This window comes from Hemiscyllium ocellatum, chromosome 9 (assembly GCF_020745735.1).
Source record: "Hemiscyllium ocellatum isolate sHemOce1 chromosome 9, sHemOce1.pat.X.cur, whole genome shotgun sequence".
Classification (NCBI taxonomy): domain Eukaryota; kingdom Metazoa; phylum Chordata; class Chondrichthyes; order Orectolobiformes; family Hemiscylliidae; genus Hemiscyllium; species Hemiscyllium ocellatum.
In genome coordinates, this window is record NC_083409.1 from 94,275,879 (window position 1) to 94,302,433 (window position 26,555).

General features: G+C 39.4%; 1 protein-coding gene across 1 annotated transcript in view; it reads right to left on the bottom strand.

Annotated features, from left to right (window-relative positions):
• Nucleotides 1–26,555, bottom strand: part of tlcd4a (TLC domain containing 4a) — a 54,113-nt gene that overhangs the window by 19,655 nt on the left and 7,903 nt on the right. Inside the window, exons 3-6 of the mRNA XM_060830573.1 lie at nt 22,626–22,787; nt 19,226–19,315; nt 16,575–16,633; nt 9,969–10,063 (exon numbers count right to left, since the gene is read on the bottom strand). Of these exons, the coding sequence (XP_060686556.1) occupies nt 9,969–10,063; nt 16,575–16,633; nt 19,226–19,315; nt 22,626–22,774 (393 nt within the window). The 5' untranslated portion in view covers nt 22,775–22,787. The remainder of the gene's footprint in view (nt 1–9,968; nt 10,064–16,574; nt 16,634–19,225; nt 19,316–22,625; nt 22,788–26,555) is intronic.

The following is a 26,555-nucleotide window of genomic DNA, read 5'->3' on the forward strand; positions in this document are numbered from 1 at the left end:
GAATTACCAACAGACAAATACCAACGGCTTATATTTAGAAAGCAAAACAATTTGGCCAGATTACGCAAAGGCTATAATTTATAAACAGCTTCAAGGTGGTGAAAAAGTGAATTGGTATAAATACTGCTGTTACCCAAGAGTGGCAAGACCAGAGTCTGGATCTCTCCAACAGTCAGAGAGTGATGAGAGAGAGAGAGAGAGAGAGAGAGTGAGAGAGAGAAATAGAGAGAGTTATAGAGAGAGATAGCAGTCAGCATCAAGGTAGAAAGAAAGAGCAAATCTAGGACTGACATTCTGCAATGTATAGAAGGTACAAGAAAATTTACACTGGGGAGAGAGATACATGAATAATCTCTGATGGTGATGCAGATGGGTGTGCTGCATCACACAGCTGCTGGATGTGAACTTCTCCTTCTCCATCTCCAAATACTAGTCTCAGGGAAGATTCATTGTTGGTGGTTCCTCTGGCAAAGAATATGTGGTTAGCTGCTCTTACACACTGCACAGCAGCTAATTACAAAATGGTTGTGGCAAACATCTGGATCCACCCTCTCTCTCCGGGCCAGTAATGGTGCAAAGGAATCAAACACAATGTAAGGAAGATGAAGAAATTAAAAGAAATAAAACATGCATCATGCAATCTGCTGTTACTGTTAGATAAATATTTTACAATGCTGTCATTCATTACGTCCCATCAGATAGATAGTGATTAACTCCACTCGGTTTATAACAGAGATACGTCTACTGTCATCTGGAGAAAGAAAACATTATTATCTTACCAGATAGCTCTACAGAAAAAGAGTTAAGGCATACTTACAGCATTATGAATGCAAAAACTTGTGAAATGTATAATGACGAAAAAAAAACAAAAAAACCCATTCAAAAATGGAGGTTGAAAGCATTGTATACTAATACCACTACATTCTGGTAAGTCCATATTACTACGAGACAATACAATTGCTCAGTATATAGCAATAGCATTTAATTGCAGACAAGACATATATACAAGCTCACTAGGTAAATTGATTCTCTCCTAATTTTGTAGTTTTGCAGTTTACCATTTTAAGCTCAGATGGTAAAAGGTGTGAGTGGGATTGAAGTTTATAATTAGGTAAGTAAGGAAAAAAGACAAAGAAGTTAGACAACTACACAGCATCTACACATGGGACTACAGTTAGTGGCAGAGAAGCAGAAAATTCATGCATTCTAGCACTGTGAAAGGAAAGACAATATTAGGTGCTGACTAGCCCACATTTTTCAAGCAACCAGAAAGACAGAAGCGTTGTCAGTGGTAATATGACCAGTACTACAGACTTCACATGAGTATCTTGCTCTGTTTAGATTCACCATTTTTTTTTAAATTGACAGTTCCAATGGAGAGAAGAAGGAAAAAGGAGCCTTATCAAGAATTTACAGGAAAGCAGTTACCAATCTTCTGGAGCCAAAGTAAATGCAAAAAGGTCAATATTATTCAGGAGATGACCAATATAGCACAAGTGGCCTCATTTAAAAATAAACAAAATTCGACAGATTGCATGCAAATTAACCATTTAATGTTCCACCACAAACTCTAACCTCCAGGATTCATTAATATTGCTGCAACAAATTGGTTAAATGATCTATTGTGGGGATTTAGTTTTCCATTTACAACATTGAGAGACATTGCATGCTCAAAAACAGATACAGATAAACGTAGAAGCTCCAACTGTTCCTCCTCTATAAAATCCACTTTAGACAGGCTTTTACGACATCATATTCTGGTTCAGATATGGTTTTCAAAACGGGTTCTACTGCAGCACTAAACCAATAACCAAGAGATCTTCAATACATGTTGGTAATAATCCAAAGAAGAGAAAAAAATTGGTTCAGTTTTCAACTGCACTTTTTGTTAATAAAGATCATTAATTGTGAAAAAATGTTTGGAAATAGGTCTTGCAAGCCAGCATGGGTAATACAGAAAAAAGCTGAGTTGTTCTATATCAGTAACCTGATCAGAGCTTTGGGATGGTGGGTATTTTGCTTATACACAAGAACAGACTTTTGAGGACAGTCGGTGACAAGTAAATTGCAAAAGGCCTGTCTATAAATGACACACCTTTTCACAACTGAAATCTATTGGCTCAGTTGTGTCACTGAAAAGTAGAAATTATTTCTGTTACAGTGTAATTGCAGTGCAAAGCATCACGGTGTGCATACTTTGGATGGGTAACTTAAAACAAGTTCACATTTGCTTACTACAGACCTACTGCAAGTCTGTAGTGTCAAATGAATGACCAGTATTCAAAAATCAGAATTAGATAACACTTCATGCTGACTTAAGACTTGCCATAATTGGCCACTACTCAAATTTATTAGTTTGGAATCAATTTAGAACAGCATTTGGTTAGGCACAAAATGATACAGCAATGTATACATACAACAAAAATCAAACACATCAGCAATATGTTGATTAATGAAAAAGCTTTTAAGTGAATCTTTTTATACTGGCAGACCTCATCTGACACTTCCCTACAAACAAATAGCCTATCCTATTTTCAGATATTCTTTTACAAGGATCACAAATGAAATAATGAATGGGACAAAACAAAACTCGTACAGTGAGACTCCCATTCAGTTGATGGTTAAATACACCAATGTGGTACAGTATTTCAGCCAATTGCAGAGTTAGCTAGTTTCTACCAGTACACTGACAAGAATTAACATAAATAGCTCTGGAAACAGAAGGAGCAGAAATTCTAAATCTGTTCATTGACCCCTGCAAGTGCACACAGATGAAGATCAGTTTCCTATCACTGAACAACTTTTAGTCTAAACAGTTCAGGCTCACTCAGACATGGCCAAACATTGAATTCCATCTCATGCAGATCTATACTTCAACATGGATCATTAAATCTCAGGAAAGGGAAGTTGCAAGGGAATAGAAATGAAAAATAGATTTGAATCACAAATTAAGAACACTCTTATTTTAGTCAACGTGTTGCTGGTAGCAAAATTGAACCCTCAAATGAAACACAAAAATACATGCAAAATCGAAGACACAAATGCAGCAACATGCACAGTTACAATAGGTAAAGATAGAGAAGAAGATAGTTAACTTACATCCCACTTACAATTAAACACTGCATGCAAAATTACAAAAATAGTGAGATAAATCAGCTAACCCAGTGATGCTAGTCTCAAAAAGTCTTTGGACCAAGGGTGAACAGCAAGAGACAAGCCTAAAGCCATTGCAAATTCACATAACTTTAATATAGCAAGACATTTTAAAATACTGAACTCCCAATACAAAGTCTTGTAAAATAAAATTATTTAAAATGCATTATTCATAATGCAAAGATAAGTTAGTTTGAAGGACATTCCATAGACTTTGCATGGAAAAGCAAGCACAGCAGTAAATCCATAAAAGTAGTCATTAATAGGCATCGAGAGTACAATTTTTATTTATATTAATTCTTACACAAAATGTACTTCCTATATTCTTCTATCCAATTTTCCCCTCAGACCTTTCTCTCACTTTGAGTGCCCTAACCTACATTTTAAAATTCCATCATCATTCAGTCGCTGTATACATCTTCCCTGCTTCTCAGGATATCTCTGTCTGTTATTTTTCAGTTTATGCTCCAACTTCTAACTTCCATCTATAATGTAAAGGGAAGGAGAAACCATACCAATTTTTTTTTCCTTATTTCAAATTGCAACTTTTCAATGGACAAAAATTATTACCGTACATCTCTTACGTATTTTTGCAGTGTTTCTAAATCTTGAAATGATGGAATAATAAACATGAATAATTGTCCACTTCTATATTTGTGTTCTAAACTCCCTTCTTTATGCAAACTAGATTCATACACTCATCTCTCAGAAGGCCATGATTCTGTTATTGGATAAGGAAGATTGTTTTAAGAGAAAACAATGAGGAAATGATGCGGAGAAAGTAAACTTTCTTCAGCCAAAATGTATGAACAACAGAAATGCAGAGCATTTCTTAAAATGTTGAGAGATTGGGCAGTGTCAATATACAAAGGGACCTTTGTGTTCTTGTTCATTCATCACTGAAATCAAAGAGGATTGATGAGGGCAGAGCAGTGGACGTGATCTATATGGACTTCTGTAAAGCATTCGACAAGGTTCCTCATGATAGATTGGTTAGCAAGGTTAGATTAAATGGAATACAGGGAGAACTAGCTATTTGGATACAGAACTGGTTCAAAGGTAGAAGATGGTGGTGGAGGATTGCTTTTCACACTGGAGGCCTGTTACCAGTGGTGTTCCACAAGAATTGGTGCCGGGTCCACTGCTTTTGTCATTTATATTAATGATTTGGATGTGAAAATAAGAGGTATGGTTAGTAAGTGGACAGCAAAGAAAATTACCTGAGAGTACAATAGATCTTAATCAGATGGGCCATGGGCATTTTGGAAAAACCAAATTAGGGCAGGACTTATACACTTAAATAATAAAGTCCAGGGGAATGTTGTTGAATGAAGAGACCTTGGAGTGCAGGTTCATAGTTTCTTGAAAGTGGAGTTAGATGTGAATAGGATAGTGAAGAAAGTGTTTGGTGTGCTTGCCTTTATTGGTCAGTGCATTGAGTATAGGAGTTGGGAGGTCATGTTGCAGCTGCACAGGACATTGGTTTAGCCACTTTTGGAGTATTGCATGCAATTCTGGTCTCCCTGCTGCAGGAAGGGTGTTCTGAAACTTGAAAGGGTTCACAAACGATTTAAAAGGAGATGTTGCCAGGATTAGAGGGTTTGAGCTATAGGAAGAGGCTGAATAGGTGGTGGCGAATTTCCCTGAAGCATCGAAGGTTGAGGGGTGGCCTTATGAGGTTTATAAACATCATGAGGGGCATGGATAGGGTAAACAGGCAAGCACTTTCCACTGAGGTTGGAGTGTCTAGAACTAGAGGGCATAGGTTTAAGGTGAGAGGGGAAAGATTTAAAAGGGACCAAAGAGGCAATTATTTCAGACAGAGGAAGTGGTACGTGAATGGAATGATCTGCCAGAGGAAATGGTGGAGGCTGGTACAATTACAACATTCAAATGGCATCTGGATGGGTATATGAATAGGAAAGGTTGAGAGAGATCTGGGCCAAATACTGGCAAATGGGACTAGATTTGTATAGGATATCTGGTCAGCACGGATGTGTTGGACCGAAGGGTCAGCATATCTCTCAAACTCAACTCAAACTCAAGGAGGAGGATGCAGGACAGATCTTTCTAATGTCTTGGGGGCCGGGGGGTGGGGGGGGGCGGGGAGACTTCATCTCTCAAACCAAATGGGGGACAAGAGTCTGAGAATGAATGGTTGCCCTACACAGTCTGAAAATAAGAACTGTTTCATTCAGGTGAGGAATCTTTAGAAATCTCTTCACAGAGGTCTGTGGAGACTCAGTCATGCATTCAAGACAGAAATCAGTAGATCACTGCAGGCAGCACTGTGGCACAGTGGCTAGCACTGCTGCCTCACAGCGCCAGAGACCCGGGTTCAAATCCCACCTCAGGCAACTGTCTGTGTGGAGTTTGCACATTCTCCCCGTGTCTGCGTGGGTTTCCTCCGGGTGCTCTGGTTTCCTCCCACAATCCAAAATGTGCAGGTTAGGTGACTGGCCATGCTAAATAGCCCGTAGTGTTAGTTGAAGGGGTAAATGTAGGGGAATGGGCCTGGGTGGGTTGCTCTTCGGAGGGTCGGTGTGGACTTGTTGGGCTGAAGGGCCTGTTTCCACACTGTAAGTAAGTAATCTAATTTCTAGATACACAAAATCAAGGGGTACCGGAAAGTGACAATGAGGTGCAAGTTTAGTCATGATCTAGATGAAATGCACAGGAGGCCTGAATGGATTAGAGACCCACACTTTCTCCTGTCTCCTACGTTCACCAGAGACCTAGGTCACAGGTCTTAGAAGGAGGCTGGAAGATTTGTCTTCATTTGGCCAGAGCGAACAAACCCCAGAATATTCACCATGGATGTCCATGATTGGGAAGCCAAGTACTTTAGCACAAAAGACAAGGCCCATGGGAATAGGCTGGGAGGGAAGATTTTTTTTTTGAGTGGTGGAGGTGGCTAGTTGTTTTCCCACCTGCATGATTCAGTCAGGGGCAAAGGAAGTGGAGGACAGCCTTCCCACTCGAAGGCTGATACAGACCTTTAAGCAGCCCACCTACTTCCCATTCCCATTAGCATGCTCCGTTGGTCCCCACTGAGCTCACGATGGGAGCTGCTGCTGGAATTGAAGAGTCGACCGTCCTCCATCCATCTGGCAGCACTAGGCTGTCGGATCTCCATCATTAAAGGGACCAAAGCCCTGATGCTAGGCAGTTACTTCCCCGATTAGTATAAAATCGCACACATGCTCCTGGAAAAGGTCATGGGAGGACTACCCCAGATTTCCAGCCTGCCATCAGGGCCTTACCGCTGACTCTAGTTGTAGCCTATGAACTGTATCACAGCGCCATTTGTCAACAGCTGAGGGACAGGAAGAGGTGGTAATGCGCGAGTCGTTTTCTTGCCCATGCTTCACCAGAATGCTTAAAATTCAGAGGACCGAACATCCCAGATTCATTCTTATAAAACAAACAGCCTTATCTATGCTTTTGGTAGCTAGATCCTGCCAGTGGAACAGTGGGTGGCACAGTGGCTCAGTGGTTAGCAATGTTGCCTTACTGGTTCAATTCGAGCCTTGAGTGACTGTCTGTGTGGAGTTTGCACATTCTCCCAGTGTCTACACGGGTACTCCAGTTTCCTCCCACAGTTCAAGGATGGGCAGGTTAGGTGGACTGACCATGCAAAATTGCTCATATGTGTCCAGAGATATGGAGATTAGGTGGGTTAATCATGGTAAATGCAGTGTTATGGGGACAGTGTGGAAGGGGTGGGTCTGGGTGGGGTGCTCTTCAGAAGTTTGGTACAGACTCAATGGGGAAAATTGGCCTCTTTCTTCACTGTAGGGTAAACTTGGGGTGGAAAGGTCAGGAACATCGGCTTATACAGCTGAATATGCATGACTGTGTCGGGTCTTTATTTGATTATACTGTAACATAGTTATGTCAACTACGTGCTTTCAGGCTCAGCTGGGCTGGACATGTCTTTGTCATGCCTGAATATGGGTCTTCAATCTAAAGCACAGGGTAATCTAATTCAAAAACTACATGTCAACACCAACACATTACACCACAACATAATAAAACAAAGAATTGTGGATGCTGAAGATCTGAAATAAAAACCAATTGCTGGAGAAACTCAGCAGATCTGGTAGCATCTGTGAGGAGAAAGCAGAGATACCCATTTCAAGTCCAGCGACTCTTCTTCAGAGCTGCACCACAAGCTTGTTAGTGTTTTCCTTTGGTGTAATAAGAGGTCAGCCATCTTGGAAACATTCACTCGTGCCTCTCCCCACAGATTCTGCCTGGCCTGTTGACCCTTTCCTGCAGTCCTGCAGTATATTACTAAAGGATAATCAATTCCTGTCAAATGCTCAGGAATTACTTTTATAAGAATATTGTGTGTTAATACTGTGGAATGCTAGTGTCAAATAGGAAAAGCAATTAACAATATTAATGAAATGACTAAAAATTTTGCATTTCTGTTGCATTTGTTTTACAACTACCAGATGCCCCAAAGTGCTTTCCAACCAATTATAGGGCCTTTGAGTCATAGAGAAGTACAGCATGGAAACAGATCCTTTGGTCCAACTCGTCCATGCCGACTAGATATCCTAATCTAATTGAGTCCCATTTGCCAGCACTTAGTCCATATTGCTTTAAATCCTTCCTATTCATATACAATTGAGATGCCTCTTACATGCTGCAATTGTACTAGCACTACCCTCTGCATGAAAAAGTTGCCCCTTAGGTCTCTTTTATATCTTTCCCTGCTCACTCTAAACCTATGTCCGTTAGTTCTGGACTCCCCCATTCCAGGGAAAAAATCTTGCATACTAATCCTATCCATGCCCCTCATGATTTTATAAACTTCTATCACGTCACTCTCAGCCTCTGATGCTCCAGGGAAACAGCCCCAGCCTATTCAGCCTCTCCCTCTAGCTCAAATTCTCCAACCCTGGCAACATCCTTGTAAATCTTTTCTGAACCCTTTCAAGTTTCACAACACCCTTCTGATAGGAAGGAGACCAGAATTGCATGCAATATTCCAAAAGTGGCCTAACCAACATCCTGTACAGCCACAACATGATCTCCCAACTCAGTATTCTGACCAATAAAGGAAAGCATACCAAATGCCTTCTTCACTATCTTATCTAGCTGCGACTCTATTGTGAAGGAACTATGAACTTTATGAAGTCTGGTCACTGCTGTAAGAACAGCAGCAGCCAATTTGTGCAAATACCCTCAAAACACAACATGGTAACAACCATATAAATTTGTTACTTTCTGCGATAGTGATTGAAGAATAAATGTTGATCAGGATGCTGGTGATAACTCGGGAAATGGCACAAAGGGAGAGCTTGGTTTCAGAAACCTCATCTGAAAGAAAGAACCTTCACCAGTGTAGTGCATGTCCTGAGTACTGTGCTGGAGGTCAAAACGTTTGATGCTGATAATCTGAAATGGGCCTTGAACCTTGCGAATCAATGGGGAGAGTATTACGCAGTGCACCGTATGGATTGTCCTCACTTCACATCAGTGAAAACATTCCTGAAGATCACGGCTCTCAGAGAAAAGGTTTTGAATGAAGAGTTTAAGCTGAGGCCCTTACTTAGCAAAGAGGAAAGATTATACCTGCACCCTGTAAGTTGAAAGGTAGTCCTTGAATTTAACATTTAAATGTAAGAATTTAGTCACTCAAATAACACAAAATAAAAACCTGCTTGAGAGAGAAATGCAACACTCATAACTTCCAGTACATTCTGCAATGGACTCTCTGACTGTGAACCAGAGTGAGGGTGGGGGGTTGGGATCTGGATCCTTCATTCATCAGGCTGTTGGCTGAGACTGTCACTTGTTCCTGACGAGGGGAGGGGGAGGGGGAGGAGGTGTCACGGGTCTGTTAAGCTATGTAGCGTCATCATGTCACAGGCCATGGGACTAGGAGCTGCTGATCTTGGAAGTGACTGGCACCCTGCAGTCGGTTCTCATGCAGGGACTTACCCTGAGTCCATGAGGTGGTGATGTTACGTTTATAGTCAAGTGGCAGCTCCATAAGATAGTATGCACTCCAGTGGGTGGAAAGGTTCCTACTGCGCATCACAGGCAGTGGTATGACACTTGCAAAGAGGCCACAAGTGGCAGATACTGGAGATGTGGCAAATTTGCATCAATCAGGTCAAACACTGATGTTCTGCTGTGAACAACTTGATAACCAGTCTCAACGCTCAGTAAAATTTCTCAATCTAATAACTTACCAATGTTAAAGTGAAACAATGCTAAAACTGGGCAACTTTAAAATGCAGAGTACCTGTATATTACCAATAAGTGATAGCAAATGGCAGCCCAGTTCAATGGTTCAGAAATGATTGACTTTTGACTCTAAAGGTTTTATTAAACATTTACAACTTTAAATTTTCAATCTAATAACTCAATTGTTAGTCCAGGAGAGAAAGTAGAAATGCACAGGTGGAACTAATAAATTGTCCACACTATTTTATCACACAAAAGGGATATATAATATTTTTTCACAATGGCCATTCCTATAAGAAATATCATTACCTGTGAAATGCTTTGGGATGTTTGGGACATCTGATAGGTAAATGCAATTTCCTTTTTTGCAGTAAACCAGAGGGTAAAGTACACAGGTAGCTTAAAGAAAATTCAATTCCTATGATGGTAATCTTTACAAAGTCACTAGCACAACAATTCAGAAAGTACTTAAACTCAATTCAGTGGTTGGCACAAAATTAATTCAATCACTGTAACAATTGGTTATTGCTGGCTAAAGCAAAGGTCTGTCGCTGTTTTCCCTTGGTCCTTTCTTGCCCACAAATATTGCTATTGTCTAATACGGCACTCACCAGTACATAGTAGTAAGCATATAGCGCTGTTGAATGGTGGATAATAAAATATATGTCTCCGATTGCTTCCCAATACCATAAAATAAGTAGGAAATCTAGAAAAACAACATAAAACCAAAATTAAAAAGAGATTAGATGTGGTCCAGAGGCTTATTCAGTTGCTCAAACAAATTTACAGCAGCTTTTAAAACAGATTCATTGCAAACAGTTGACCACACAATAAACCATAAAGTGTAGAAGCATAAGTACAGTTTGTTCTGCTATAACTCACATTTCATTAGCGTGAATTCACTATAATGCGATGATGAATTGCCGACATTATTTCTGAAGTGCAAACTTTTAAAACATGTGTTGGCTCTAACACAATTATATTGCCAACAGTTTAAGCACTGTTTCTAAAGCGTGATTTTTCTATAATGCAGAGTTGCACAAGAACACAACCACTGCATGATAGAAGAGCTACCTGCCAATCGTTTGACCTATCAAATCTGCTCCACCATTCAATAGGATCATGGCTGATTGGATACACCTCAACTCCACATTCCTGCTTCCCTCCAGCACCCTTACTAATCAAAAATCTGTTCATCTTAGTCTTGAATTATATTCAACTGTTTTAAGGCCTCAATTATTTAATATCTATATTTAGGACTCAGAAGATTGAGAGGTAATCAATCCAAATTTGCTGAGTATACAAAAATAGGTGGGATGACACATTTTGATAAGGACATGAGGAGTCTGTATGGAGATAAGATAAGTGAGTGAGTGGGCAAAAACTTAGCAGTTAATATAGGCAAGTGAAAGATCATGCAATTTGGTAGGACGAATCAAAACAAAAGAGAAGATTCAAATTAAAATAGAGAGAGACGCCACACAGAAAAAAAGAGCAGTATGGATGTTAACATAAAGCAGAGACTCAGCAGCTCTAGCAGTATCTGTGGAAAAAAAAAGCAGAGTTAATGTTCCGAGTCCACTAACCCTTCTGCACATCTGGAATCTGAATATTCTTGTATGTGAAACAAAAACAAATTGCATACAGGTGAAACAAGTAATTAAAGGCAAAAGTGTTCAGGGCCGGAGTTTAAAAATACTGGAAGGAGGTCTCGGTGATGCTGCCTTGGAGTACTGTATACAGGTTTGGTATTTAAGAAAGGATATACTGGCATTGGAAGCAGCTCCAAAGAGATTCACTGGGTTGATGCCTGGGATAACAGGGGTGACTTACCATGAATGACTAAACAGATCAGGCCTTCATTCATTCAAATTTCGAAGATTTATCGCACTGAAACATGTGAGATGCAGAAGGAGTTTAATAGGGTAGATGTTGAGAAGATGTTTCTACTAGTGGGGGAATCGTGAACTAGGTACACTCACTTAAAGCAGAGATGCAAAGGAGTTCCTTCTCCAAGCCATTCAGTATTCTGTATGTTTCAATTAGATTCCTCCACCCCCCCCACCTCATTCTTCGAAACTTCATCGAGTATAGAGCCAGAGTCCTTAAATATTCCTCAAATATTAAGCTCTTCATTCCTGGGACCATCCTCGTGAACCTCCTCTGAACACGCTCCAAGACCAGTGCATCCTTCCTGAGATACGGAACCTTAAACTGCACACAATGAGGTCTGACCAGAGCCTTCTTGAGCCTCAGAAGTACATCCCTGCTTTTATATTCAAGTCATCTCAAAATAAATGCCATCATTGCATTTGCCTTTCCAACTACTGACTCAATTTGCAAGTTTATCTTGAGAGAATCCTGGACTAGGACTTCCAAGTCTGTTTGGTCTTCAGACTTCTGAATTTTCTCCCCATTTTGAAAATAGTCCATGCCTGTATTCTTCCTACCATAATGCATGACCTCACACTTCCCCACATTGTACTCCATCTGCAACTTCTTTACACACTTCCCTAACCTGTCCGATACATTGAATTTGCCCAAGCACCTTTGTTAAACTTCTTGAAAATAGCAATTATCACACCTATCCCAAAACAATGCCTTAAACACTGTCTAACAAAGAGAATGTCACTGAATAATACTGTTTAGGACACTTCCATTAAGTACTATATGGGCTACCAAAGCATGTTTAAAAAAGTGCACATCCACACTTCAACAACATTGGCAGAAAGGATATTTGCCCAGTCATGACAAAGAAATTACACTCCACATAAAAGCTAAATGCCTCCTATGTGTAGTTCTCTATGCCCTCCAACAAAGTCCTATTAATTGGGTGGACCCAAGTGATGTCAAAATGATTCCTTTTCAAGTGCAGTATCAACACAATATTGGGATTAGTGGAATTCTATTCACTCCCAACAAATGGCCTTCGACTGCAAATATAAATAGCAATGGATTAGTTTCTTGTAATATCTGTTATTTTTAGGATATGATTTAAAGAATCAAAATTATTTAATGCTGCAACAGAAGTCAATGTTACATCATTAGCACGACACCCAATTCTGTATGCTTTATTCGGACTGATAAAACAGACCCTTCTGTCCAACTTTGCCAGCATTTGAACCAAACCTTTCCTATTTATGTACCCATCCAGATTCCTGTTAAATGTTGCAATTGTGTCAGCCTCCATTGATTCTTCTGGCAGCTCACTGCATACACGCACCACCCTCTGCATGAAAAAATTGCCCTCATCTCTCTTTTATAATCTTTCCCCTCTTACCTTAAACCCATGCCCTCTAGTTTTGGACTCCCCTATCCTTGGCTCTTCACCCTATCCGGGCCCCTTATCATTTTATAAACCTTTAACTTCACCCCTCAGCCTCTGACGCTCCAGGAAAAACAGCCCCAGCCTGTTCAGCCTCTCCCTATAGCTCCAATATTCCAACCTTGACAACATTCTTGCAAATCTTTTCTGAACCCTATCAAGTTTCACAACATCTTTCCTATAGCAGGGCGAACTGAACCCAGTATTCTAAACGGTCACATTTTTAAACAATGACATAAAAAGAGCAAAGTACAAATGCTGGAAACGCAACATGGGATATGTACAAAATGTCCTAGTTGAAATAGGACCAGCTTTGAAAAGTTGTTTCATTTGCCATTGATTTCAAGCAACACTAATGTGGTGGTAGATTTGTTAAATCACTCGTATTTTTGGCTGTTTGCTTGTGTGCATGAAAACTGCTCACTGTCCTGAACTGCCAAACTTCTATCAACCTATCAACAAGCAATATTTGACACAACATTGCAACAAACAGTAAAAAATACTTGCAATTATATGGACAGCAAGCAGTGAATTCCTTACATTGAAAGCAGTATCGCTTTAGGGACAGACATGTAACAGTGTTAAATCAGTACGTCAATCATCGACATTTAAATCATCATGGACTGCAATCACATTTCCTTAACCAAATCATTTAATTCACAAAACCCTTTTGGAGCTAAAATGATCATTAAAAAATAGCATTGCTTCATTCTTCTCTTCCCTCACTAACACTGCCTCCATTCAAATATTCCTAAAAGATACAAACAAAAATGCCTATGTTCACAGGACCTCGAACAGAGGACAACCGGAGAAAGATTATGGTATCAAGTTTTTCTGATTCAGGCATTTTTGCTAAGACAAATAGCAAGAAATTTTTCTGTGTCTCCTACACAGCAGCAATAAGAAAAGGTTTAATGTAAATCAATTCTAAAATTACAGCATTCAAATTTTGATTTACAGAAATTATGTGGAGGTTGCATAGTGGTAATGTCACTAGACTAGTAAGCCAGAGGCCTAAGCTAGTGTTATGGGAAGATGGATTCAAATCCCACTAAGGTAGACAGTGGAATTTAAGATTTGGTCAATAAATCTGGAATATCAAATAACGGTAATCGCAGTGGCAGCAATCAGAACAACCACCACGGATTATCTGGTTCACAAATGTCCTTTCAGGAGAGAATTCATCTGTCCTTACCTGGTCTAGCTTACAGGTGATTCCAGACCCACAGCAATATGGATCACTCTTAATTGCCCAATGATTAAGCAAGCTACTAAAGGGTAGTTAGGTTTGGGCAACAAATGTGCCAGCAACACCCACATGCCATGAAAAATAAAGGTGAAAAAGCCATTTTTCTAAAATAGAACTCTTAAAGATGGACAAAATTGCATCCTTACAACAAGATTTAACGGGGGGGGAGGGGGAAATAAGACTATAGCTTTTATTAAAATATCACTGTGGCTCAGTGGTTCACACTGCTGCCTCACAATGCCAGGACTCAGGTTCAGTTCCTGCTTCGGGCGACTGTCTGTGTGGAGTTTGCATGCTCACCCCGTGTCTGCATGGGTTTCCTCCGGGTGCTCCAGTTTCCTCTCACAGTCCAAAGATGGGCAGGTCAGGTGAACTGGCCATGCTAAATTGTCCATGGTTAGGTGCATTAGTCAGGCATGGGTCTGGGTGGGTTACTCTTCAGAGATCGGTGTGGACTTGTTGGGCTGAAGGGCATGTTTCTACACTGTAGGGAATCTAATCTACATTAATCAAGAAACATCTCAGGTCTGTTAAAAGTAAACCTTAGTTTACAGAAGTTGTAAGGATTTTTTGAAGAGTAGTAGTTTTAGTAGCGATAAAACTAGAACGTCAAATGTTGGAAATATACAAGAACAACTACACAAGAAATAGGAGGAGAGCCTGCAGTCCCTCAAATCTACTCCCCCATTGAAAATGACAATTATTCAATTCTACTTCCTCCCCACCCTTGCTCTCTTCTAGCCATTTCCCATCCCCACCACTGCTCCTCATATGCTTCGACTTCCTGAGAGACCAAAGTCCTTCAATCCCAGTCTTGTATGTTCATGACAGACCATCCACAACCACCTGGTAGATAATTTCAAAGATTTACAACCATTTCAGCCAAGAGATTTCTTTGCATTTCAATCCAAAATGATTGTCTGCTTATCCCAAGGCTGCGTCCATTTTAGATTTCCTCACCAACAGAAGCAATCTCTCAACACCTTCCATCTCAAGCCCCTTGAGAATCTTGTATGTTCCAAGGAGGTCAGCTCTCATTCTTCAAAGTGTTGCACAGCTTCTCATCACAGGAGAACTCCCCTTCAGACCAAGGACCAATTCAGTGAACCCCACCAATACTGCCACCAATCTCATGGAAAAGCAGATTGTAGGAGGAGTGGGTATTTGGCCCTTCAAGACCACTCCATGATTCACCAGGATCGTGGCTAATCCCCTATCTCAACACTGTGTTCCTTTCTTTTATCCCTATCTCTTGGTGCCTTTTCAATCTGAACATTTATCTAGCTCTTTCTTAATTATTGATCTCAATATTTCCTAAATATGGAGTCCAAAACTACAAAAGATAAATGAAGCCTCACGAATGACTTGCAATGTTGCAGTGAGACTTCTTTATTCAATGCACCAACTTTCTTAGAATAAAAAGAGACCAATGTCATTTGCCTTCACAATTGCTTGCTGTGTGTTCCTTGTATACACACACACATCTGAGTCCCCATGAACACCAACATTTACAAGTCTTACAGCTTTTTTAAAAAATTCTAGTTTCTATTCTGACAACTGAAGTGAATAACTTCACACCACATGCATTATATTCCATCCACCACCTTATTACCCAGTAATTTAACTTTTACATGTCTCTTTGCCGTCTGTGTCTCCTCCACCCAGCTTATCTTACCTAGTTTTGTACAATCAGCATATATAGATGTATTACTTCTTGTCTTTTCCAGGACCAGGCATGGGTCATTACAACATTCCCCTCATCACAGCCTACCAATTTGAAGATACACAGACAACCAAAGACAGACAGATTGGACAATTGGAATAAGGATGTTGCCTGAACTGCTGTGCTCTTCCAGCACCACTGATCCAGAATCTGGTTTCCAGCATCTGCAGTCATTGTTTTTACCCAGATTGGACAATTGGGCTATATATCTTTCAACCAGCCTGAAATGTCAGTCATTTACCCAAATAGAAATCATATTTTTACAAATGCTCATGAAGCATTTTGCATTTTTATGACTGAAATCTTAATCCAGCATCAGCAACACTACATGTTCTTTATAACAAGCCTTGTATTTTTAGTGGGATTTTTCAAGGAGAGAAAGAGAACCAAATCAGAAATTTCCATTACACAAATACAGTAGCGCCTCGACTTACGAACTTAATCTGTTCCGGGACCCAATTCATAAACTCAAAAGTTCGCGAACTGAATCAATTTTTCCCATTGTTCGGATAGCGTAAGAATGCTTGGATGGCTGTTCACTGCGCACGCGCCAAAGACAAACTGGATGAGATCAGGTGGGGCCCCGAGAGTTTTTGCATTCAACAAGCGCGTAGCAAAGCAGAACAATGAAACCATGTGGTCATACACGGGCTTTTTGCGTTCGTACCTTCATTCGTACGTTGAAGCAAAATTTTACGTACAATTCTGTTCGTAAACCGATTTGTTTGTGAACGGGGTCATTCGTATGTCAAAGCACTACTGTAATACCATCTAAATCTGACCTCATTGTGAATTAGGGCCCCTTTATGTCTTAGTTCCGAACCAAATTTAGATGTTGCTATAATTCCAAGCAATTACAAAATATTCTGGTTATGAAAAGCATTTGGCAAAAGAAAATCCTTCAGATGAAAAGTACTCACCTGAAATGAGGTAGCCTGTAGTTAGACCAACATTTAATTTAACCAGTGTAGGGTCACCCCTGCAAGTAACAAGAAGCTGAAGGTTATATTTTGCAAAAAATAAACTGTTTAGTAATGGTACTCTCTGCATGGGATCTTTACACTGCATTAGTTCCTTGCTGAAAGGGCATATGTGCATTTGGGTCAACTGGCAAACATAAATGAAAAGTTTTTGTCCACAGTTTTCACCTCAGCGTTTTAATCTCCAAACTAATTATTTGATATTTGAATTGAGACTTGGCAATAATTTTGAGATCATTCAACATTTTGTGTTGTCAAATTTAATATATCTTCTTTAAAAAAAAATTGACATTTGTCATTAATGCTCAAAATTCAGAAGGGAAAAAAATAATATTTTATATTGCAATCTTTTTTGTCAGCTAAACTAGCATGAAGTAGGAATTACTTAAATGATTTGTGGTTGTTTTGTGTTTGGATCCCTAGCAAGTTTAGATCAAGTTCTAACTTTAAAGGAAAACACCAGAGTAAACTAAAACATCAATGTCTTTTTAAACTGAAAATTAGCTCTCCTTCTCATACTTATTCGCCAAGTTGGCCTCATTGCTGAGTGTTGATATCTTCCAGTTAGTTTGTGACTTTGTTAACTATTGACATTTTAAATAAAAGCATATACATCAACCTGAAGAATACTGGGAACTTGAGTTACATTATTCATTATTTTTTTCGATATAATAGTAGGACTACTCAAATCCTCAAGGTTGTACCACAATTCAACAAAACCATGACTGAATCTTGACTTTAACTCAATTTTGGCTTCATATTTCTGAATGGCTTTGGCTAAAAATCTACTGATGAGTTACAATTCAAGATGTTACTATCTTTGCTCATTATAGGGATCCATAATATTGCTCTGAAATAATGTGAATGATTTTGTCATGTCCCCTTGTTCCAGAGTCCCCGCCAGCGGCACGGTGGCACAGTGGTTAGCACTGCTGCCTCACAGCGCTTGAAGACCCGGGTTCAATTCCCGTCTCAGGCGACTGACTGTGTGGAGTTTGCACGTTCTCCCCGTGTCAGTGTGGGTTTCCTCCGGGTGCTCCGGTTTCCTCCCACAGTCACAAAGATGTGCGGGTCAGGTGAATTGGCCATGCTAAATTGCCCGTAGTGTTAGGTAAGGGGTAAATGTAGGGGTATGGGTGGGTTTCGCTTCGGCGGGTCGGTGTGGACTTGTTGGGCCGAAGGGCCTGTTTCCACACTGTAAATCTAATCTAATCTAATCTAATAAATCTCTCTTCATCTATCCCATTAGTCCTTTTCAAAATCTCAAACCTTCACTTCCCACCCAAAAAGCAAACTAAACTTGCATAATTCAGGAAACACCAACCGGATCTGTGCGATGGGTGTTTAGAAACCAACTATTAGAGGCATGGTAACATCCTGGACTCCTGATACAATCTTTATTCTCCTCCTTCCAGTGGTAATATGTCCTAAAGAACAGCGACCAGAACTCTCAGTACTTCAGCTATACTCTGTTATTAGTTCTTGGCAAAGCTTTCTCCCCTTTATAATTATATTATAATTGTAAATGCCAATGCTCCATTTGCCTTTTTGATTTCATATATATTTTATGTATATTTTAGTACTACATTTTAAGATACTAGTTTAGGTTAAATTAGCACTATGGTGCTTTGAATGCTGGACTAGACAAGGTGGTTATGCTGTGAAATGTATCCTTTAATATCTGATCTGGAATCCATTGAAATACCAAGTCACACAATTCTGGATTAGTGATGCTAGCAGAGCACAGCAGTTCAGGCAGCATCCAAGGAGCAGCGAAATTGACGTTTCGGGCAAAAGCCCTTCATCAGCCCTTTATCGCTGCTCCTCGGATGCTGCCTGAACTGCTGTGCTCTGCCAGCACCACTAATCCAGAATCTGGTTTCCAGCATCTGCAGTAATTGTTTTTACCAAGTGACACAAATCAATCCTGAAGCAGTTTTTATTTTTAAACAAAAATAGAAACAGACAAAACTGATAAATGCTGTGTGGAGAAGCAAATCAACTGCTATGAAGAGCAGAGAAAGACTGTTTCCATGTTTGCAGCCAAGCAGGGTGCTGATATGGTTTCATGGTTTGTTCAAATAAAGACAACAGAAAAACAGGACTTTGAGACTAAAGGAACAAGGAGTTGCTGGGACTGGCCTTGCAGGTCCAAGTCAGATCTGGTCGTCTCAGGCTGAGTGAAACTAATTTCAAAGGGCTTGGATGTTTTGACTTGACACGGCCAGGAGAAATAATTAAAGAAATAAATAATTAGTCATTAATATGAAAGCACACTTTTTTTTAAAGTTTAGTGTATGTACCTGTTAAGAAATGTCTGACCACATTAGTTTTAAATTTGTTCATTATAGGAGAGATATCAGAACTTGAAATCTTCCTTTTTGCTCACTAGGAGATTCATGACTTTTACAAGGGGATAGTACCAGCACCATCGTTGTAACAGAAGGCATGATGCTGGTAAATTTAGGGACAAAGGAAAATGCAACAATTTCTCAGTGTTTCTTTAAAAGATGCCTCACTTTGCAACACACTTCCAGCCACAGAAATTCAGGAAGTCAGGTAACCAAGCCTAGCTTAAGTAGGTATCTTACCAGATAGGATTGGCATTAACTGCATCATCAAACCACAGCAAATACAGACTCAACAGCCCAACCACCAGTGCATGAAATGTTGACACCACCCTAAAAAATGGAAAAACAGATTGGGCATGATCAATGCATTCTCTATAGCCTGTCAGCTTAACAGGGAGCATTTTATCTATCATTTACAACAAAATCACATGTACCTTTACCATAAATTCATTCGTAATTTCAGTAAAAGTAGGCCAGGAAGGAATTGTTCCATTTCATTCGTAGTTAAGACATTTTTAGTCACAGCAGCATTCTTTACAATGAAGTTAAACATAATCAGCGCATAAGTATGTAAGTTAGCTCGCTGAGCTTGATAATCAGTGCATATCATGGGAGACAGGATGTTGAGCTCATACAGATATTTATGTTTGTGTAAAATAATATAATAATAGAATCCCTACAGTGCAGAAAGATGCCATTTAGCCCATTAAGTCTACACAGGCAGTGCAAAGACCCAGCCCTCTACCTTATCCCCGTAACCCCCCATTTCCCAGGGCTAATCCACCTGTGTACACAATGGACTATTTAGCATGGCCAATCCACATAACCTGAAGGAGGAAACTGGAACCCAGTGGAAACCCAAAGAGACACAGGGAGAATATGCAAACTCCACACAGACGGTCACCCAAGGATGGAATCGAACCTGGGTCCTTGGCACTATGAGGTAGTAGTGCTAACCACTGAGGCACTGGGCTGTCTATGCTGCCCACCTATTTTTCTCCTAGACAAACCACTTTTGTGAGTGCTCCCTTTTAGCCCTTTACTCCCTTTTCCTTCATTTATTAAGCCTCCTCCTTATTGTATGAATAGTATCTATTTCAGCCAAATTTAGCAATTTGATCCACCTGACACCATGCTCTACAAAAAGACGTTCTAGTTAAATTATTTATTTGATGTGTTAATTGTGATTTAGTATTTTTGTCTCCTTGTTCTGGACTCACCAAGAATAGGCAGCATCCCCATGTCTGCAAGTATAAATATCCCCATTAAGGCGACTCTTACCTCAATTATATACCAATGAAAAAGAACCTACTCAATCTTTTCTCTCAATTCCAGTAACATACAAAATTTAACTCAAAACCTATTACATGTACACCATCTTGGAAATATTTTAATTCTATAAGCTTTACACAAACACCCAAACAAAAATTTAATTTACAAGTCATTGATTTGTACAAATCGAGAGTATAGTGCTGAAAAACACAGCAAGTCAGGCAGCATCTGAGAAGCAGGAGAATCTACGTTTTGGCCAATAGCCTGATGAAGGGCTTATGCCCAAAACGTCGATTCTCCTGCTCCTCGGATGCTGCCTGACCTGCTGTGTTTTTCTAGCACTACACTCTCAACTCTGACCTCCAGCATCTGCAGTCCTCACTTTCTCCTAATTGATTTGTACTATTTAGTAAGCCAAACCAAATCCAATGGTACTTGAACCCTTGCAAAGACAAAAAAAAAAGAAATATTGGCAAAAGCAGAACATGAGCAATCCCTGACATTGTATCGTCATGGTACAATCACCTACTGGTGAGAAACTCAACAATTCAGAGAATAGAAGCCTACTTTTCCAATCAAAGGTTAGAAAATCTAAAAACTCCTTAATCGACTTTTATGACAATCTGTGAAATAAACATCATTAAATTTCTAACTCTGAACATTAAACAGAATACATTCCACAGCACAATCTAGTGCATTCTTCAATCTACTATCTGCACATGAACTTCAGAACACAATCATAGACATGATTTGAGATGAACATCATTCCATAAGATCTACCCCCATTTTTAAAACAATGAGCATCCAGTAAGAAAACCAGTTCTGTTAAAGAATTCTTTTTTCTTTTGTTTATGATGCGTGTCTCTGCCAAATAAACTGGAGTTCCTTGCACTGTCCCACTCCAGGTTATTCAGTTAATCTCATTCTGTTTAGAAATGTAATCAGTCAGCAATTAAAAATGGTGCAGGACTGCAGCATTTATGTTCACAAATAGATAACTGAAAGGTCATGAACTGAAATGGGTGGGAGGGGGGGTACAGCAGCTCGGTGGTTAGCACTGCTAATTCACAGTGCCAGGGACCCCTGTTCAATTCCACCCTTGGTATACTGTCCGTGTGGGATTTGTATGTTCTCCCTGTGTCTGCATGGGTTTCTCCAGGAGCTCTAGTTTCTTCCTACAGTCCAGAGATGCACAGGTTAGGTGATTGACTATGCTAAATTACCCCATAGTGGCCAGACATGTGCTGGCTAGGTGAATTAGCCAGGACAGATGTGGGGTTACAGGACACGATGAGGGGCTGGGTTTGGGTGGGATGCTCTTCATATGTCAGTGCTGACATGATGGGCCAAGTGGCCTCCTTCCGTACTGTCAGGATTTGTTTTCTTCTATGAAACCGCAGCATAGCGAGTAAGGCCAAATTTATTGAATATGATCACTGGTGTATTAACCATTAAAAAGAAAAAATGATGGCGGTCAAACTCTTTTGTAGAAGGTAGCTAGCTTTCTGTCTCCTTCAGGGATAGGAGTCTACCAATCTGACACAATCTAACCTACATGTGATTCCACTCCACAGTATATGGTTAACTCTAGGCACCCTTTGAAACAGACAGGGAAGACACTTGGATGGAATCAAGTATGCTAAACACAGCCTTGTCAGAATAGACATCATGGCAAAATTCGAAATGTTCAAAGAAAAATAAACTTGTTTGATTTTTATTCTTTCCTCATTCTGCTCATTTTAAAGCACAAGAAAGCTTTAATCAAACAGTATATATTAATATATATTAAGTGATCTAAGCCTGTTTTTAAGAGTATGTCTGATTTTACCATTATGCAACTCCACCTCTATGATTGCAGTTTATTAGACATTCTTTATTATATCTTTAAAGTAATGTACTAAATAAAGTTTTGAAGGAGACATCATTCATCAGAAAATTCTGTCCCATCCCAATAGTTTTCCACTTTTAAAAGATTAAACAATATTAATGAGTGACAGAAAATAAAGTTATGATCAAAGTGTTCTGATACTAGTCATTGGGTCATGAGCAAGGAAGCAACTCAAAGAAACCAGTCACCCACCAATGCCATATTCAAGGATCTACAACTCGTCAGAAGCAGAGAAGAACTAGCACAGTTCATGAGCATGTCACTGGATCATTTACCTGGAAATGGTGTGCCATGGGCGACTCTCAAAAAAAGCAAAAAATTTTAAATAAAACATTGGTTGATGTTTAATTAAAAGAAAACATAATGTTGAGGCTATAATTAGGGAACAACACACTTCACTAAGTTTGCAAATGTGCCTTAGGTTGAACTTATCTATTCATATGCTGTATATTTCCTGCAAATAACCTATAAAGTGAATACCTGGAGTTCCATTCAGTCTTCTGAATGTCAGTCAATGTCTGATAACTCTTGCAGAAACATATAGATATCCTTGCACTTAAATAATGGAACATAATTTGAAATATTGTGAAACTAGCTACCGCGACAATCAGCCAATCAAGCGAAGCCATGACGAATGGAACTCTGTAAGAAAATAAAAATTGGTAAAGTTTTCTAAGTAAAATTAGGACAATTTAAAATTTACTTCAATAACCCAATGATACAGAATTTTCTTTCACAGTTCAAAACTAAGTTGTAGCTCAAATCTCTCTGATCACCCTTTAAGATTAGAAATCAATAGACAGGTAGCAAAGAAAATCCATGATTTTCTAAAAATTTATGTGGAAGCAAGCACTACAAATCTCTTCAGATCTGCAAGCACTGTACCACCGTAAACGGAGCAAATGTGCAGCAGAAACCCAATTTACATTCATAAACCAGGACTGCTAGCCCATCCAGAAATTAAATTTTCCTCTACGGCATTTCTGCTAACTTCAGGGAGTAGTAACTTGTGGAAAGGCAGATACTCTGCTCATTAACTGTCACTGACTCTATGAAGGTTTGAGACAAAAAAACTGCAGATGATGGAATCCAAAGTAGATGGACAGGAGGCTGGAAGAACACAGCAAGCCAGGCAGCATCACAAGGTGAAGTAGTTGATGTTTCAGGTGTAACCCTTCTTCAGGACTGGGAGTGGGTGTGGGGGAGCTGCAGATAAAGAGGGACATAGGGGCAGGGTGGTGAAGTGGGGATAGGTGAAGACAGGTAGGAGGTTCAACCTGGTTGGTCAATGGGAGAAATTAATCTGGTTGGTGGCAGGGAGTGGTGGGAGGGGGAGGAGCTGGGAAGGGAGTTGGGGGATGGGGAGGGAGGTAGCTGATTCTCTGAACAGTCTTAATGGTTTTGCTTTAGTGAATGAAACGAGGCAATCTCCCGAACCCAGCTCTCGGTCATTCACAAAAGTTCCAGTTTACTTGAAGTCTCAATATTGGGGTACAGAACTTGTCTTCCAACCACAGTTTTACTTGATTTAATATATCTATGTAATTAGGAGAAAGTGAGGACTGCAGATGCTGGACGACCAGAGTTCTTTAGAAGGGCTTATGCCCGAAACGTCGATTCTCCTGCTCCTCGGATGCTGCCTGGCCTGCTGTGCTTTTCCTGCACCACACTATATCTATGTAATTACCAGCTTGCATCTATTAGCACCTTTAACATTCCAAAGGAATATCCCAACAACCTCCCAATGTAGTGTTAGATTTTCATGTATGAGGAAAGACATGGCTAAATAAATGGGACGAAACACTGCCAGCTTTCAATTCTGAAAATTGTAACACTGTACTTTGTCAACTAACCCAGACAGGTTCAAGATCAAGATCAAGATCAAGTTTTGGACTGCAGGAAGAAGGAATGTCAACAATGTGGCTTTTAAATGTAAACTGCTCTCTAGTGAGTTATGGGTGGGGTGCAGGAATGCCAGCTCATGTTGGTCTGTTGTATGATAGCAGACTGCTGGATTTGAGTTCGGAAGTATGGTTGCTGTTCACAACACTGACTAACTCCCGCCTATTTTTCACAGGCTTTCATTCTGCAAGGCACCCTCTGTCAGAAATTCGTGGCATGCATGAGCAGGAGAAGAAACAATGTGGCTTTCTACCAGGTTAAAGCATCCTCACAAAGATACATAGAGTCCAAAACAGGAACAATAAACCAAGAAGTATGAATGAGATTTAGATCTTTCACAGAAAGTGAAGGAGGGAAAGGAAAGGAGAATTCAGGTGCAAAAGTCAGAAATAAATGTTTTTTTGTCCATTTCTAACAACTTAATTCTGAAGAAACAAGATTCTATATTTGCAAAATTAAAGTTTAAGGGCTAGAAATTACATGGCATTAATTATGACATTTTACTTTAATAAATTTACCAATACTTGAATACACCAGCTCTAATTTTTCCTTATGTGTTTCATGGGGATATACTGCAACTTCACATCTTTGGTTCAAGTCTATTATTGAGGTTGCCATCATGTAGCTTCAGAGGAGTGGGGTACTTTAACCTCAACTTCCATATGTAAATTGTGTCTACATGTACCCTGGAAGCAGCTGACAGTTCATTTACCAGTAACAGCAGAGCATTGTTAGCCTCACCATGATACTTTAAAAAAAATCCAGGCTAGTGCATTTTGTTATTGAAGTTAAACAGCTTTGGTGATCATCTGCAGATTAAGCCTCAACTCCCTGAAGCTGATTATGCAAATAGGACAGGTTAGAAGTCAGTAAACTGAATGATGTTTTTTTAAATTTATTATTATTTAGAATACACACTGTGTTGAGGATATCATATGAAAATGCTAATTTGAACTTATTTATAATCCATGATGTTTTGTGGATATTTTTAAAATTTAAGGATCACTTATTTCTTTCAACACACTTGTCTTCTTGCTTTGAGTCATAAAATTGTTCCAATTCAACTTAGTAGTTGTTGCATTCTACAGAAACATACAAATACAGTATTTTATTCTGCCCTTGCTTATACTGAAACAGTCAAAGGTAATTGCAGTAGTTCTTTTCTCCCCCCAAAAAAATCAAATGCCATCTGATCAAACCTGCAAAAGTCCAGAGTCAACAATCCCAGACTCTGCCATCCTTAATGTAGCAGCAGGACGGTGGTGCAAGAGGAAATTTGCAGCTAGTGTTATGCTTGACAGTCCTGCCAGTATTTCCAAAGACATGTCTGCCACAGTGCACAGTAGAAAAACAGTAACATATTTGAAAACCAAATTCAAGAGCAAGTGAAATATTAACTCACTCATTTTCTTTGAATTGCATTTGCACTGTTAAAATTGAAAGTCTCCTCCCAACCTGCTTTGGAATTGACTACAATTCAAAAGTATATTACTGACTGCACAGCATTTGGGACACCCTGGGTTTGTGACAGGCACTATATAAGTGCAAGTTCTTGATTTGTACTCATCGCAAACTGCACTTGCAAATTTGAATTCCCTTAAACCACAGTTAAGGTTAAAGCATTCAGAAAGTAGAGTGACATGCCTCCATATTGGCCTAGTATTACAGTGCATATTTTATGGATTGGAAGTTTTAGGAGCTGTTTGATGTACATTTTTGATTTCTTCCATACGAGAAAAAGCATCACACGGTCAGATAATGTCATTCCAGCTAAAGTGACAAAGATTTACAGAAAGAAAACAAAAATGATAGGGCAATGTTAGCTGCAAGTATTAATGTAAAACTGAGTGGAAAACAGATTGATTTAGCACCAACTGTAACTGATTTAACTTGTTTAAGTTTGGGGCAATTAGCAGTAATAGTTCAGATTCAAATTATAACATAATGCTGGTCACGAATAGGTTTCTAACAAAGATGATCATACAAAAGGATATTCACATCACAATATAATCTTCCTGCAAAGTGCCCAGATATTTCTTCATTACATGAAGCAATTGAGTACCAGGCTTGATTTCAAAAACAAATTGATCATCTTTGAAATTTTCTTTTAAAATTTTCTCATTATCCAACAGTAAAAATCACATCAATACACTCCTTACTTTGACCAAGCAAATACTCCTATCTGGATTCTTCTCCACAGTTTACACTTACCACATGATAATTTGACGGCAAAATGACCAATCAAATTAGCATTTCTGTTAATCTTGTCCACTATACATCATTTTGCTTGCATCCTATCAAGACTGAAAATAAAAACACTTTTGAAACTCAAACCACCCTTTGCACCATATATAATTTATTTTTACATCATGACTATAGAAAAATCGTCTAGTCAGAATTGTTTGCAACTGTTTCAGTTGTTCTGAAGTAGAATTTCTGGATCCAAAAAGTTAACTCAGCTTTCTCTCTATAGACATCGCCAGACCTGCTGAGTTTCTCCAGCAATTT